General features: G+C 50.8%; 9 protein-coding genes across 9 annotated transcripts; 4 read left to right on the top strand and 5 right to left on the bottom strand.

Moving 5' to 3' along the window:
• Window positions 1-1147: 1147 nt before the first annotated feature.
• SAICODRAFT_56781 (acyltransferase ChoActase/COT/CPT) lies at window positions 1148-3587 on the top strand (the record flags this gene model as incomplete). Its single annotated transcript, XM_019169480.1, has 2 exons — window positions 1148-1427; window positions 1477-3587. The coding sequence occupies 2 exons, from the start codon at window positions 1148-1150 to the stop codon at window positions 3585-3587; spliced, it is 2391 nt and encodes a 796-aa protein (XP_019024342.1).
• A 173-nt stretch (window positions 3588-3760) lies between these two features.
• SAICODRAFT_19155 (putative MFS multidrug transporter) lies at window positions 3761-5445 on the top strand (the record flags this gene model as incomplete). The annotated part of the gene is made up of 3 exons (XM_019166058.1): window positions 3761-3974; window positions 4024-5384; window positions 5434-5445. Exons 1-3 carry the CDS (start codon window positions 3824-3826, stop codon window positions 5443-5445), a joined length of 1524 nt encoding a protein of 507 aa, XP_019024341.1. The 5' UTR covers window positions 3761-3823.
• Window positions 5446-5496: 51 nt separating this feature from the next.
• On the bottom strand, window positions 5497-7448 carry SAICODRAFT_92330 (uncharacterized protein; the record flags this gene model as incomplete). Its single annotated transcript, XM_019171800.1, has 3 exons — window positions 7310-7448; window positions 5952-7253; window positions 5497-5898 (listed from the first exon to the last, which is right to left on the bottom strand). Exons 1-3 carry the CDS (start codon window positions 7376-7378, stop codon window positions 5497-5499), a joined length of 1773 nt encoding a protein of 590 aa, XP_019024340.1. The 5' UTR covers window positions 7379-7448.
• Window positions 7449-7531: 83 nt separating this feature from the next.
• SAICODRAFT_65654 (mitochondrial carrier) lies at window positions 7532-8885 on the bottom strand. Its single transcript, XM_019170164.1, has 6 exons — window positions 8797-8885; window positions 8724-8749; window positions 8366-8665; window positions 8145-8313; window positions 7949-8089; window positions 7532-7897 (listed from the first exon to the last, which is right to left on the bottom strand). Exons 1-6 carry the CDS (start codon window positions 8825-8827, stop codon window positions 7638-7640), a joined length of 927 nt encoding a protein of 308 aa, XP_019024339.1. The 5' UTR covers window positions 8828-8885; the 3' UTR covers window positions 7532-7637.
• Window positions 8886-8967: 82 nt separating this feature from the next.
• SAICODRAFT_7382 (uncharacterized protein) lies at window positions 8968-9612 on the top strand (the record flags this gene model as incomplete). The annotated part of the gene is made up of 2 exons (XM_019170895.1): window positions 8968-9194; window positions 9249-9612. 2 exons carry the CDS (start codon window positions 8968-8970, stop codon window positions 9610-9612), a joined length of 591 nt encoding a protein of 196 aa, XP_019024338.1.
• A 48-nt stretch (window positions 9613-9660) lies between these two features.
• On the bottom strand, window positions 9661-10873 carry SAICODRAFT_56743 (WD40 repeat-like protein; the record flags this gene model as incomplete). The annotated part of the gene is made up of 2 exons (XM_019169476.1): window positions 9661-10590; window positions 10643-10873. 2 exons carry the CDS (start codon window positions 10871-10873, stop codon window positions 9661-9663), a joined length of 1161 nt encoding a protein of 386 aa, XP_019024337.1.
• A 214-nt stretch (window positions 10874-11087) lies between these two features.
• On the bottom strand, window positions 11088-12112 carry SAICODRAFT_80097 (ras-domain-containing protein). The gene is made up of 5 exons (XM_019171185.1): window positions 12020-12112; window positions 11843-11905; window positions 11731-11791; window positions 11386-11661; window positions 11088-11328 (listed from the first exon to the last, which is right to left on the bottom strand). The coding sequence occupies exons 1-5, from the start codon at window positions 12028-12030 to the stop codon at window positions 11125-11127; spliced, it is 615 nt and encodes a 204-aa protein (XP_019024336.1). The 5' UTR covers window positions 12031-12112; the 3' UTR covers window positions 11088-11124.
• A 491-nt stretch (window positions 12113-12603) lies between these two features.
• Window positions 12604-13146, top strand: SAICODRAFT_71215 (uncharacterized protein; the record flags this gene model as incomplete). Its single annotated transcript, XM_019170660.1, has 1 exon — window positions 12604-13146. The coding sequence occupies one exon, from the start codon at window positions 12604-12606 to the stop codon at window positions 13000-13002; it is 399 nt and encodes a 132-aa protein (XP_019024335.1). The 3' UTR covers window positions 13003-13146.
• A 25-nt stretch (window positions 13147-13171) lies between these two features.
• SAICODRAFT_56881 (Dolichyl-P-Man:Man(5)GlcNAc(2)-PP-dolichyl mannosyltransferase) lies at window positions 13172-14540 on the bottom strand (the record flags this gene model as incomplete). Its single annotated transcript, XM_019169492.1, has 3 exons — window positions 13172-14240; window positions 14291-14390; window positions 14447-14540. The coding sequence occupies 3 exons, from the start codon at window positions 14538-14540 to the stop codon at window positions 13172-13174; spliced, it is 1263 nt and encodes a 420-aa protein (XP_019024334.1).
• Between the last annotated feature and the right edge of the window lie 49 nt (window positions 14541-14589).

Below are 14589 nucleotides of genomic sequence, written 5' to 3'. Positions count from 1 at the left end.
GTGTATTCCCTATAGACGCTGTCTAGTTTCCTACATCAGTACCTCCTTCCTCCATCGTGCAGCATTCCTCCATTGTATAGCCTCCTCCCCAACAACGCACCCATCGTCTGTATGAATGGACGCTCGTATAAAACCCACGAGCGCCGAGTCCCTAGAGCCAAGTCCTACATATGTAGTGTGTAATTTACGTGATCGCTTCTGTGTAATTTACCTGCTATCTAGTGCTGGTTTACAGACTGGGTAGTCTGTAAGTTCCATGACCGTTTACATGCTATTTGAAAACAGAACGGGGCACTTCGCAGAGTAGCCCCCAATGTGCACGGCATCAACTTTATACCGCGTTCTTTCTCGCCGTTCACTGCAACATGACTGATGCAACAACCATCGCATTTTCGGTCGCTTCACTTGAGTGTGGAGAAAATGTGCAGTGGCCACCGCGGCCTCTTTCCGCATCATTGCCAGAAAGAAGAATCGTGCGAAAATATAGTGAGGGAGATCTTGTAACGGATCGGCAGAACATCGGGCATTAAATGAGAACCCCTTTTGATGTGCAACGTCCGGCAGGTGTAGTTTGAGTGGGCTGCACAACACCTCGAATTGGCCCTCAATTAGTGGACGGCAGCGGTGCTCACCAATAGCAGTTGAACTTTCAATATACGGCCGGCGCGAACTCCGAGACCACATGTCAGAGGCATGTTGGGAACCAAACTGACCGCCTTGCGTTTGTTCCAATTCCCGCAGAACAAAAAGCACGGTCGCCTTAGAATGTCACCGGTAGATGTATCGGCGCACATCGATCACCCGGCAATCGGCTGAGAACGTGCGCAAGTCCATCCCAGCACTTATGCGTATATTCTAATAGCTTGTATTGCGGACAATCTCCTGTAAGGAAGATACGTCTTCTATACACTCTTTCGTCAGAGGACGAGGTTCCCCCGGTCGAGCGGGCATATGGGTGCTGCAACTTGACGTACTCCACCGCAACTCTAAACGTCGCGTCCGGCCGCGAGGGACCCCCATCTGCACTACGGACCATGTGAACATAAATAACGGCCCTGGTCGTCCAGGCCATCCATCCGTAAGCCCGAACACTTATATAACCAGCCAAGCAAGCGAACGACAGACACCCATATACACCCAGCAGATCATGCCCAACCCCGCAGTACAGAACGACACTTCCCATGATGCCTTCGAGAAGGACTCGAAGGTAACCTTCGCGTACCAAGAGAAGCTGGAGAAGCTCCCGATCCCACCGCTCGAAGAGACCTGTCAGAGATATCTGTCAGCCGTCAAGCCACTTCTCACAGCCCGTCAGTTCGCCGACACGGAAGGCGCGGTAAACGAGTTTCTGCACAACGAAGGGCCGGAATTGCAAGAGGCATTGCACGAGTACGCTTCTCAGAAGTCAAGCTATATCGAACAATTCTGTAAGTAGTCTCGATGCTACTGTTTGTCCCTAATTAACAAAGCCATCAGGGTACGATTCATACCTCAACTACGACAATCCCGTAGTTCTCAACCTCAATCCCTTCTTCGTTCTTGAAGATGATCCTACGCCGAGCAGAAATCACCAAGTACCCCGTGCAGCCTCTCTGGTATCCAGCGCACTGTGCTTCGTGCGGGCTCTGCGGAGAGAGGAGCTTCCGCCCGATCAAGTCCGCGGACAGCCTCTCGACATGTACCAGTACACTCGCCTTTTCGGAACCAGTCGTATCCCCACCGAGCAGGGTTGCATCATGCAAAGTGACAACACCAGTTCGCACATCGTAGTAATGTGTCGATCTCAGTTCTATTGGTTTGATGTTCTCGACGAGAATCACGACGTTATTATCTCTGAGAGCCAATTGGCTTCAAATTTTGAGGCCATCAAGGCGGATGCACATGCCACACCTCAATCTGACGCTGCAAAAGCAGCAGTCGGTGTACTGAGTACGGAGAATCGCCGGGTATGGGCGAGGCTCCGCAACACTTTCACCGAAGACATTCAAATCAACCCTGACGAACCGTCGAACAAGGAGTGTCTGAAGATCCTGGACTCGTCTCTTTTCGTCGTCTGTTTGGACGATATCGCGCCGCATACCGCATCGGAGATATCCAGTAACTTCTTGTGCGGGACAAGTGAGATCCGAGATGGCGTACAGGTGGGTACTTGCACCAACAGGTGGTACGATAAGTTGCAGATCATCGTTACGGAGAACGGGACTGCGGGTGTGAATTTTGAGCATACTGGAGTTGATGGGCACACGGTTCTTCGCTTTGTGAGCGACATTTACACGGATACCATCATGAGATACGCCAAGTCTATCAATCCTAGCGCACCTACCTTGTGGCCAACCAACAGCCCTGATATCTCCAAGAAGCAATCTTTCTTCAACGGAGAGGATGGTGACGGAGACATTGACATTACCCCAAGGAAGCTCGAATGGACTTTGACAGGTGAACTCAGAACAGCCCTTCGGTTTGCCGAGACACGCCTCAGTGACTTGATTCAGCAAAATGAGGTCCAGACTCTGGAATTCACGAGATACGGAAGCAACTTCATCAAGCGCATGGGATTCAGTCCGGATGCCTTTGTTCAGATGGCCTTCCAGGCAGCGTACTACGGGCTTTACGGGTCCACTGCATGCACGTACGAACCTGCCATGACCAAGGCTTTCTTGCACGGTCGTACTGAGGCGATTCGCTCTGTTACCGACCAATCAGTTGAGTTTACCCGCAAATTCTGCGAGGATTACCCAGCGGAAGAGAAGGTCAACGCACTTCGCAAGGCTTGTGAAAACCATGTCAAACTCACAAGGACATGCTCGGCTGGTCTCGGACAGGATCGTCACCTCTATGCGCTCTTCTGCATCTGGAGGAGAAGGTTGATGGGTAACGGCGGGGATTCGGATCCGACGGCAAACGGTGAGAAGGCAAACAACGAAAACCGTCCGACGTCTCCCGATGACGACATCAAGAGTGAAAGCAGTGGGACTGGTGGCTCTGGTAATAGCGACGCGATTCCTGCCATCTTCAACGATGTTGCTTGGGACAAACTCAACACTACTATCATCTCAAGTTCGAACTGCGGAAACCCAAGTTTGAGATTATTCGGCTTCGGTCCCGTCAGTGCCGAGGGTTTCGGTATCGGCTACATCATCAAGGACAACTCCATTTCCATCTGTGCCAGTTCAAAGCATCGCCAGACTAGTCGTTTCTTGGACACTTTGCAGAGCTATCTTTTGGAAGTACGCGGTATGCTCCGCCACATGAAGGGTATCGCGACGCCTGCGCCCTATCTTGTCGTTCCAGGCAGCCAACTACCGGAGACGCCAGTTGCAGTACGGCCTTCCGTCCGTCGCTCCCGCTCCGGTTTCCGCTCGGGCAAGATTGTACCGATGATTGAGAGTGCAATTCGCGAAGAGGAAGAAGAGACGGCAGATGAGAATGGGTTCCTTGGTGGTTATGGGTTCTTTGACATGGGGTCATTGGAAACACTACAAACGTCTCGAGCTGACCCAGAAGACGAGCTCACAGACAAAAAGGCAGCCACGAGGGCCAGAAGACGAAGCGAGATCGGGCGACGTTTGCGTTTAGTGTTGGAGTGAATGTACGATAAGCGCAGTGTGTGGTGACATATGTACGATTATAGCTGGACTTGATCAACATACCATTAGCAATATATAAGCAAACCTTTCATGTAATTTGAATTATCGACCACCTCGACTTTAAGGTTTGGTGCTCATGCGGACTACTGCAGAATCCAGATCTGCTCCGGCGTGAGCAAACGACGACGGCACGGGTTCGAAGAATCTCAATCGCAAGTGATCAGTAGCTGTAGAGGATGCAACGAAACGCCGATGAAGCAGCAGAGAGGTCGCCTTTGCTGCGACAGACCGTATCTCCCTCCGAGGCAGAGACGGATCATGGATCAGCCACTGTAAGGGAGCCCACGAAGAAAGATCTGGCATTGATCATGCCAGCCCTGTACATCGGTTTGAAATATACTACTATCTACTTTTTTGTACTGACCCTTGATGCTAGGCACCTTCCTTGCTTCGCTTGATGGTACAATTATCGCCGCGATTCTCCCAAAGATCGGTTCTGAATTTCAGTCCTTTAACATCATTAGTTTTGTCGCGACCGCATACCTCGTAAGCACAGCTGCTTTTCAGCCTCTGTGTGGAAAGTTAAGCGACATCTTTGGAAGGCGCGAATGTCTCGTATTCGCTGAAGTAGTGTTCGGGATAGGCTGTCTGGGATGCGGTCTCTCCCGTAATGTGGGAGAGTTGGTTGCCGCACGCGCGATCGCCGGTGTTGGCGGTGGTTGGCTCACGGCTTTGAGCACAATTATCTCGAGTGACCTGATCCCTGCCCGGGACCGAGGCATGTGGCAAGGCATTGCGAACATCGTTTTCGGCGTCGGAGCTGCCAGCGGGGCACCTTTGGGAGGCTTTCTTGCTGATAGGATGAACTGGAGATGGAGTTTCTTAATACAGGTACCACTAACTGTTATTGGTGCTATAATCGTCTTCTTCAACGTGAAAGGAATCCCGAAGAAGGAGCACGAGCATTCCGCTCTGAAAAGGATTGACTTTATGGGCGCAGTCACCATGGTAACAAGTCTGTGTCTGCTGCTGTTTGGTCTTAACACTGGTGGTAATCAGCTGGAATGGACCGACCCCATCCTGTTGACCATCCTGCCTCTGAGTGGGCTCTTGATGATACTCTTTGGTGTCATTGAGGCCAAGTGGGCCATGGAACCTGTTATCCCGATGAACTTGCTCAAACAGCGCACCATCCTTGCGGGTTCTTTGGCTAACTGGTTTGCCTGCATGTCCATCTTCAGCCTGATGTACCAAGTGCCACTATACTTCATTGCAGTCAAAGGGTACACCGCAACTCAGGCTGGCCTTCGCCTAATTCCTCAGTCTATCATGCTTTCTGTTGGATCGCTGGGTTGTGGGATATACATGAAGAAAACCGGAAAGTACTGGTGGCCTTGTGTCATTGGCTTCCTCAGCATGGTCTTAGGAGCTGCGGGTATCTCCACGTTTGACCGCATCACACCGCTGTGGGAACATATTCTCTTCACTGCCTTTCCTGGTTTCGGGTATGGAATCGTGCTCACCACGACCCTGCTCGCTCTAATCTCGAGCGTGGGCCACGAATGGCAGGCTACTACTACTGGAATATCATACGCCTTCCGCGCAACTGGATCAACCATTGGTGTGGCCGCAACGTCCAGTATCTTCAACCAGTTGCTGCGAAAATTCCTGGAGGCGAGGATCGACGGATCGCACGGTAACATCATCCAAGCCGTACGGGAGTCGGTAGGAGCTATTCGCACCATCCCAATCGAATTCAGGGATGTTGTAATAACTTCCTACCTTGATGCGTTGCGCGTATGTTTCGTTGTGTGCAGCGGTTTAGCACTTTTGGGGCTCTTATCAGCGGCATACATGAGGGAGAACATTTTACATCGCAGGCTTGATAGATCAGGATAGCATATATTCTTTAATGCGTGGCCGGAAGCTGAAAGATCATCGCCAATCTGTCCATCCTCATGATCTGCACTGCTAACTTCTCCTGAATAGCATTCATCCTCTGGATCTCCTTGTTTTCCCTGTCAGTCAGAGCTGCACCGCCCTGTCTTTGGATTTCGGCCTTCGTAATCAGCCTTGCTCTGCGCTTCTTCTCATGACCTATGCGTTGTTGCGCACGTGTGATAGCCTTGTAAATATCATCAAGCACCAGCGATCGAGCGCGATCAGGGCGGAAGAACCACAGAAAGATGGTCGCCCTGGGTGCTCGATCTGCGGTCTTGGGAATTTCTTGCAGATCAATAATACCAGCACGATGCAGTTCCGCTGACAGATCGCGTACTTGCGCGGATTTTCTCAGCGAGAGTGCACTCATCTGTAAATCCGATGTTAGCGAGAGAATTTTCTCACCATTACACAAGAACATACCTGCTTCTCATCAACCTTACCCTTGTCCTTCAGGATCCTCACTATCCGGACTGCATGCTCACTATATTTGTCGCTGACAATTTGCTCAAACTCGAACTGCTTTAGTCTCTCAGTGACAACAGCAAAGTCGACCGCGTATTCTCCCTGATTTTTGTTCGAGACCCTTTTCAAGAAGCTCATAGAATCCTGACAAAGGATCTCAAGATGCATGGCAACTTGACTAGCACGCTGTGCGGAAGACACACCACCTTCACCCATTTCTTCATCTTCATCTTCGTCTTCATCTTCATCCTCATCTTCATCGTCCATGTCTTCATCTTCATCTTCGTCCTCTTCCTTCTTAGGACCCGGTGAACCATCTTCATCGTCGTCGTCATCCCGCAGTCGACGTTTCTTCCCTCTAGGCCCTTCTTGTTGTGGTTTTGCTAGCACGGACATCAGGTCCATATCTTTCGGCACAGAACGTGCCAACGTGGCAGCGGTAATCGTTTTTGCAGACATATCTTGTTTGACACTTAGCATCTCAGGCTCCAGTTGTTTCAGGAAGTATTCGTAGACCTTGCCAGTGATCTCACCCGTGCGTCGTTTGGCTAAGTTACATATTGCCTGACTGCGCATGATGATGACGAATTTATCATGGTTAACCTTGAAGAAAGCCTGAGGATCGGCGGTGAGATTATCACCAGCAGACTTTGCACGCTTCAGCAAACTGCTTGGCCCTTTTGCTGCTTGCACCAACCCAGCAGTTGGTGAGTTATCCATCTCTTCCGAGTCCTTCAGCTGTCTATCCACCTCAACGTTCCATTGTTTGACATCCTTCGGATCCGCTTCCGACCTCCCTTTGATTTTGGCCGCGTACATCTTGTTCCTCCGATCCGCAAGCGGGGTCATGTGAACGTCGCGTACTTTCATCAAGAACTTCTGTCGCACCAACATCGTCAATGACGCCTGTAATGTCTGTAGCTTCTTCTTGTCCTCTCCCGCGAATGTATCATAGATGTACTGTCCCTTGATACGCCCGTTCATCAAAATGAACTTCATGATTGTCGCACTTTCATTGCTCAGAACTTCCTTCGCAATAAAAAGCTCGGTTCCCCAACGCGCCAATCTATATGCCTCCTCCCATACAGGCTCATACCATGTTGTATCCCGGGTACCCAATGATTCTGTCGCGTGCAAAACGAGGTGGTGCTGAATGAGTGCGACAAGACATTGCGAGACTTGCTTGGGCGTGTACTTTGTGTGCTGCGCAATCTGCTGCAAGTTGAGTCGGCCGTAGTCAAGAAGAACAGTGATGACTTTCTGAGGATCCAAGGCCAATTAGCGACATTTTGTCCCTTGAGCGCACCAGTACTTACCGATGCGACGGATCCAAAGTACTCCTCCACGAAGACTTTGCAGAGCTCAGTGGAGTATTGAGATGACATGGCGATAGACGACCGATTCTCTCAACACCTTGGGAAATCAAGCGATCAACTATACCGACATTGATGGTTGTGTTTTCAATGGCCGTACGTCCAAATTCGAGTTTCACATGCAGGTCACCGGTGCACCACCAGGGGCAACATGTCAGTGCTGGGAGCTTAACCAGGGAATCGCTGAGATCTTATATTTGAAGGTAGAAAAAAGGCGAGCGACATCTTACAATCTCATCTTCTGGCATTATCGTCTCCCCAAACCGCTCGCTCACTTGGCAGCACCGGCCCTAAGGGCGGCTCTCCTCGCGCTCAAAAGCATGAACAACTTCAAAGCTCCGACGTACAACTGCTCCTTGAACATGAACAAGAACCCAGCAGTGAGGACACTCTGTAACAACTTGGCGCCAATACCCCTGTAGAGCCCGGCGATGCCCTCTTCGCGGATGATCTTCTGAAGACCGCCGACGAGGGTATAACGCTGAGCGGCATCTTTCGACTGACGCAATTGCATGCGGGATTTGATGGTCACTATGACAATGTTAGTCTGTTCTGCATGGCGGCGACCCTTGAATGACCTACAGTAGGGGTAAGTGGTTCCGGTCGCAATAAGCTTAGAGAGAGCACCAAGCCAGAAAAAGTCCCATTGGCCAAGCGCACGCTTCTTTGCGACGGTATTCTTGAGTTGTTCGAAAACGGTGTACTGAATGACGGGGTTGATGACTATGAAATTCGGTCAGCTCACATGATATTACAAGTTCTCACGGTTTGGTCATACCCAATGCAAGAGCAGGTCCAACTCCACTCCAAAGAGAAGCAACTCCCTCGTCTTTGATGATTTCCTTGAGCGAACCGATGATTGTCATGGGCTTCCGAGGTGCGGGAGTCTTCTCATCACCGGCCTCGTCAACGGTACGTTTGTTGGCAGTAGCACGCGTGTTAACCACCTATAACACGATTAGCGATCCTGTTCAATCAATGTACGGAATGAATGCGCACCCAAATTGGGTTTGTAGCCAAAACAGTGAAGCTTCCGGCAATTGCCCCGGCTAACATGCTCTCCAAGGTGGACAAGCGTCCTTTGCGACCCTCCAACCACCCCTTGGCACCTTCGTAGAAGAAGTAGTAGACTCCATTGGTGACAGCAATTCCGAAAAGGGCGCTGTCAAGACCGGTGTAAAGACCGGATACGCCTTCACGCGCGAGGATGGCCTTCACGGCTTCGGTGGTGGTGGTGTGTTCGCGACGCGACTCAACCTGGGCACGAGTAGAGATGGTCACGAGAGGGTAGGTGAGGCCCTATGCATAGACGAGGTTAGGAATGAGTTCTGACGCAACTGGAAGAGACCGAGCGAACCATGGAGAGGATACCTCCTCCGGCACCTGTGGGCTGGTTAACATAGGTCAATGCAAGAGGAGAAGTAACGCACCAGCAACAGCGTGAACGACATTATCAGACATTGTAAATGAGCAGGATGGTTGGACAATGGACAATTACATGAGCCGGTCAACGTCGGAGTTCGCTCTGGTTCCCCGCCCCGATGCACCCCACAGCCGGCCGACAAGCTTTCACGCGCAGTAACCACCCAGACCACTACGCCATGGACAAAGTAGCAAACATCGACACAGAGGACTTGGACGACTACGAGACTGACGTGGCCAATGATCTGAGTCGCACCGCACACAACCAGCTCTTCCGCCTCTTCTGCGCCTACGACTTCACCAATGACCACGAGTTCCAATACGGACTCGATGCTGTGTTGAAGGATGTACCGGAAGAGGACCAGGATACCGTCGAGGAAGAGGCGAAAGTTTGGTTCTTTAGCAAGTTTGTCTCCGTTATCTATTCGGAGGTCGACCACATCTGACCGGTGACGTGCAGGAAGTTTACTCCGATCGATATCGAGGCGTATCGATTATGGAAGAAGGAACAGAGCCCACAAGCTGTGCCGACCTCGCCGCCGCTACAAGTAGTTTCAAGTCCAGAGATTCAAGAGCCAAAAGCAACATCTCCATCAGAAGCTCCGATCGATCTGCAGCCGGCATCGGAGGTGTTGCAGGGCGTCGACAAGCTCGAGCAAGACTCAAATGAGCCTACGCCTTACCCGTCAAAGTTTGCTGAGATAGCCGAGTTGATCAGAAGTGGCAAGGAAATACCTGGCATCAAACAGATTCCAGATCGTCTTACGGAAGAACAGCCGTCGGAAAGCAATCAGGGTGCAAGGAAGAAGCCGTGGGAACAATAGGATTTATGAGCCCGCAGGTGTAGTTTCAATTCTAAGCAAGGGATCTAATCAAAGATCGTCATCACTGCCCATCAAATCTGCCAATTCGGCCTCCTCTTCTGCGGTCAAGCCTGTTGCTGGTTTTACTTCTTCCTCCTCCTCTTCTTCCCAGACTACCTTTTTCATTGCTCGCACATCAGCTTCCACCATAGACCACTGCCTGATAGTCCCGTCCAAACTTGCACTCAGAAGTATGTTACCCCACATTGCTAGTGCCGACACTTCATCGTAATGCCCTTCAATGACTTTCACTATCGCACCACTCCCAATATCAAAGATCCTCACTTCCTCATCACGACATCCTGTTACTGCCCAAGCTCCATTAGACGTCACCAAGATATCTTTGACAAAATCGGGATGTTCCAAAGCAGTATCGCTCACTTTGGTGGCAAGATCGGTGCGTCTTGCTGTTCCGTCCGCAGATGCTGACCATAACACACCCTCATGGTCAAAGCGTAGCTTGTAGATGGAGGTTTCATGAACCTTGCTGATAGCATTTGGCAATTCAACTGCCTCTTCCGGACCGACCCTCCATTCTCTAATTGACGCATCAGAGCTAGCTGAGTACACAACAACACCCTTCACAGTCGTCGTGGCCGCACTCGGATCAAAAGTCAAATCCTCAACAGCCCTGGTGTGCCCCTTCAATGTATGCGCTTTCACCAGCTTGCCATCCTCCTGAACCTTCCATACCCTGATACTTGCATCGGCACTTCCACTGAAGAGCAAGTTGAGATGTGGTACCACCAACAAACTCTTCACGAAGTCTGAATGTGCAGAAACAGTTGAAAGGCATTTGCAGGTCTCAATGTCCCATACACGAACTGACTTGTCCCACGAGCCGGTGAAGAGAAGTCTTTGGCGCGATGAGGTGGTATAAAGTGCGACGGAAGCCACAGGCCCTGTATGACCCCGAAAGACAAACTCCTTGTTTCCTATCTATCCGACTGTGAGCACACACACTATGACGATGCCCGGAACAGTGACATACATTCAAGTCAATCCTCCTTGCAACACCAGTACTCTCTCCTGTAAACACAATTGGCTTTTCTAGCCCCTCACTGGCAAGTTCATCGATGCAAAGCGCAAGGATCTTGCTCTTCAACTCAACCGGTGAGCCATGTTTTGAGGAATGCTTTGCCTTCAGCGCCCGGCGAGCAGCAGAAGCTTGTGATGCGTCGGACTGGAAAAAAGCGTTTCTGTTTGTTGAGATATTGGCCATTTTGGCGTTGTGTTTTAGGGTTGTAACGTTGACGTGCGTGTACGTCGTCGCACCAGCTACAAGTGCCAAGAGGATTATACACGGAAGAAGTGTTGGAAGACAGATATAAGATGTGTAGTAACCAATCCAGAAACGTAACAATCAACTGCATCGCACCCGCCATTATTAAGACCAAGCAAGCCTACGAGTTCCGTCCATTCCAATCCTCCTGCTCCCACTTGACAACTCTGATATGTCACCACCGCATCCACTTAACAACACCCTCCACTCGACTGCTGGTTCACACTCTGACCTTGTCCAACCTTCACCGTGCTCTTCCCACCGGCAGTGTTCACGGTGTTGCTACCCATTCTCTCCTTAATCTGCCTAGCCATTGTCAAGAAAGCCTGCTCGACGTTGGTAGCGCTCTTTGCACTGGTTTCGAGGAAGGGAATGCCGAGTCCATCAGCGAATTCCTGGAAAGCAAAATTAGCACATTTTAACATCACCTTTTAGGACCAAAGCCAACGAACCTTTGCAACAGTGTACTCCACAACCTTCTTGTCCGTCATATCGCTCTTGTTTCCGACAAGGAGCTTGTTCACGCCTTCAGTCGCATATCTGTCAATCTCCTGCAACCACTGCTTTACGTTGTTGAAGGTATCCTGGTCGGTGACATCGTAGACAACGATGATACCATGAGCGCCACGGTAGTAAGAGGAGGTGATGGTACGGAAACGTTCTTGACCAGCGGTATCCCAGATCTGAAGCTTCACGGTCTTACCGTCAAGCTCAATGGTACGGATTTTCTGGAAAACAACACGTCAGCACGCCGGACCGATCATGTAGCGAAGACTCGGACTGGAAGGAAAACATACAAAGTCCACACCGATGGTAGAAATGTAACTCTCAGTGTAGGTATCGTCGGCGAATCGCAACCTGTATGTAGTCCACGTTAGCATTGTAAAGCAGAACGAATATTAGTCGTACAGCAAACAACTCTTTCCAACACCAGAGTCTCCGATAAGCAGGGTCTTGAAGAGGTAGTCGTATCTGTGAAGGGTGTAAATCAGTCTGGGCGGTCTTGTGATAACACACAAACGAAGGTACTCTGCAAACAGCTATTAGCGACCGGCAGCAGCAAGACAAGCAGATGGAGCATACCACTCAGGATTCATAACTGGTTTACTGGTATATATGCTCGTTCTGATCTGGTTATTCTTTGTGTTGTTGCTCAACACTCGGTGAATCCTGTTTGGGGTGACGTCGCGGAAGCCACATGCGGCGCCTGGCAAGCGCTCCGGGTTGCAATTGCAATTGCAGGTGCGATATCGGCAGTCGCGTACGGAGCAAACCTTCGTGTTATACAATTGAATCAGTCGTTTGACTGTATTGGGCTCTCCTATCCCGGCAAGTGTCTCTAGAATCTGTCTTCACTACCGTCTACATCCTCCTCCGGCCGGCTGCAGCAATGTTTTCATGAACACTTCCTCCGGATCCGTGGTACTGTACGTTTACCAGCTATCCCGTTATACCGGTATGCCGAGCGAGCACAATTCATGGCAGATGTATCATAATCCGTCGAAAGACGTGCTCTTCCGCAACACCAAGATTGTCCACACATACCGTACGACGTAGTCATAAGTAGTGTCTTGGCATACATCCACGTATTCGCCTTCGTCTGTATATAAGTCTACGTAGCCCATCTCAGTAGACCCTTAGCAAAGAAACTACAACCTACATTCACAATCATGCCTCCTCCTCCCGAAGATCGCGGACTTTTTAACCACCACCATCATCAAGGTCTCTTGAGCAAATTGACTCACATGGGTCACCAAGGCCCTCCCCCTCCCCAGGGCGGCGGCTACGGCCAGGGTGGCCACGGTGGAGGATATGGCGGAGGACCGGGAATGGGTGGTGGACCAGGTTTCGGAGGTCACCAAGGAGGTCCCGGCGGGGGTTTTGGCGGTCCCCAGGGTGGTGGTGGATTCGGTGGACCAGGTGGAGGGTACGGTGGTGGGCCCGGAGGTGGACCCGGTGGAAGCTTTGGCGGCCATCACGGCGGTCATCACGGTGGCCCTGGTGGTCGCGGCGGCCCCGGTGGAGGACCCGGTGGAAGCTTCGGCGGCCCCGGCCAAGAGAGATGGTGAAGTGCACTAGCCTGTGCACCGCCAGTCGACGTGTGTGAATAACGCACGATAATCACTGCTCTTGAATTTGTCGATTTTCGCTTCTAGGTCTCTTCTTTTGAATTTTGGATTCAGACTGCTAAGGCAGCTGTGGTGTACTAGTTAGAAATTATACCCCTGATGGATAACCTTATTTCCCTTTCTTCGCCGTAACTGTATCGTGTTCCTCTCTCGATCTTCTCCGTAGAGCTTCCATTTGGTCTTCTCCACTGCCAACCCACGCTCTGACGACCTGCAATAACAATATCCCCACCACAACCATGGAACTTGTTGACGTGCTTGGGTACACATCCCATGCCCACTCTTGTGCTGCCCAAGTAGTGATCAACAACAGTGGGTGCATCCCTGATCTCCACAGCAGGAATGGTGTCATCCATGCGAACCATGAGTAGAATTGATAGTGAAGGGAGCGAGCGAACAAGATGCCAATGACGTTGGCGCCAAACATCGTCGTTAGGACAAACTGAGGTGTCACGCCCGCACGTGCACGAGCTTCACGCAATTGAACAGCCGGACCTCGTTCAAAGACGGACACGATCAAGTCTGTGAGTGACCGTCCTGACGGAGCGTTCCACCTCGTCGACATGAACACCAGCAAAGTGAGAACATGTCCAATTAGCAAGCTCCTCGAGAAGCCCTTGGACAAGAACGTCTCTGCACTGACAGACCGCCAGTTCACCGTCCATTTGTAGAAGAATGCGCGTGTGAACTCGAAGGCGCCGGCAAGGTAACTCCTTGCAAAACCACTTAGTGTGAAGGGCAACGCCAAGACAACCTGTATTTGAGCAATGATAATGGCCTGCCGTATAGCTCGATCGCGTCCAAGTGCTTGCAGAAGAATCATCCCCAGAGCAGGCAGGAGAAGAAGAACATTCATCTTGATGCTCAACGCCAAACTGTACAACACACTACCGATGGTCCAAGCCTTTCTCTGCAAAGCGTAAATGGCAGCAAAGGCAAAGAACATAGCCCAGCAGTCGTTGAAGAGGCGGAGAATGTAGATACTGTGTAATCGTTTGGAGAGGATGAGCAATCCAAAAATATACGGCGGTGCTTCAGCACGACGGTAGCATGCCATCACCAACGCCAGCGTTGTGAGATAGAGCGCCGTAAAGATGACTTGAGCCGCAAAGACATCATTGCCGCCATTTGTTATCTTGAATAGAGCTGTATAGACGTATACATGTCCGGCCGGATACCTACAATTGGTCAGCAAACACCCTTGAGTCTCGAGAACGGTCAAACACACACTAATGGGCCCGTGCCGCCCTTGATCAAAGAATAGTCCCGTTCGCCGGCAAGGAATTGGGAGACTTGTGTCATATATGCTTTCCAATCAATCTCCGTATCTGTGCTTCAACGTTAGCCGCCGAGGAACGGTCCCGTTATCTGCTATGCCACCAACATGGTACTTTCAGTACAATTGCTGTACAGAGGAAGCATTCTGCAACCAAAAGGCAACGTGAAGCAACCTTTGAACATCGAGGATCAAACAGCATGCCCCTAGCCAAGGATATCACCGAGGAAGCCATGATGGTGAGGTCCGTA

This window comes from Saitoella complicata, assembly GCF_001661265.1.
Source record: "Saitoella complicata NRRL Y-17804 unplaced genomic scaffold SAICOscaffold_11, whole genome shotgun sequence".
NCBI lineage: Eukaryota > Fungi > Ascomycota > Saitoellomycetes > Saitoellales > Saitoellaceae > Saitoella > Saitoella complicata.
The sequence above is the reverse complement of the archived record's forward strand: the minus strand, read 5'-3'. Positions and strand labels throughout refer to the sequence as shown.

Excerpts from the sequence above, each read along its gene's own strand:
- SAICODRAFT_65654 (XM_019170164.1), bottom strand. The coding sequence starts at position 8,827 with ATGTCTGATAATGTCGTTCACGCTGTTGCTG. Across the intron at positions 8,750-8,796 it reads TGTCGTTCACGCTGTTGCTG|GTGCCGGAGGAGGTATCCTC; the intron begins GTGCGTTACTTC and ends ACCAGCCCACAG. Across the intron at positions 8,314-8,365 it reads TGGCTACAAACCCAATTTGG|GTGGTTAACACGCGTGCTAC; the intron begins GTGCGCATTCAT and ends ATCGTGTTATAG.
- SAICODRAFT_80097 (XM_019171185.1), bottom strand. Across the intron at positions 11,792-11,842 it reads GTTGGAAAGAGTTGTTTGCT|GTTGCGATTCGCCGACGATA; the intron begins GTACGACTAATA and ends GACTACATACAG. Across the intron at positions 11,329-11,385 it reads TGGAGTACACTGTTGCAAAG|GAATTCGCTGATGGACTCGG; the intron begins GTTCGTTGGCTT and ends TTTGCTTTCCAG.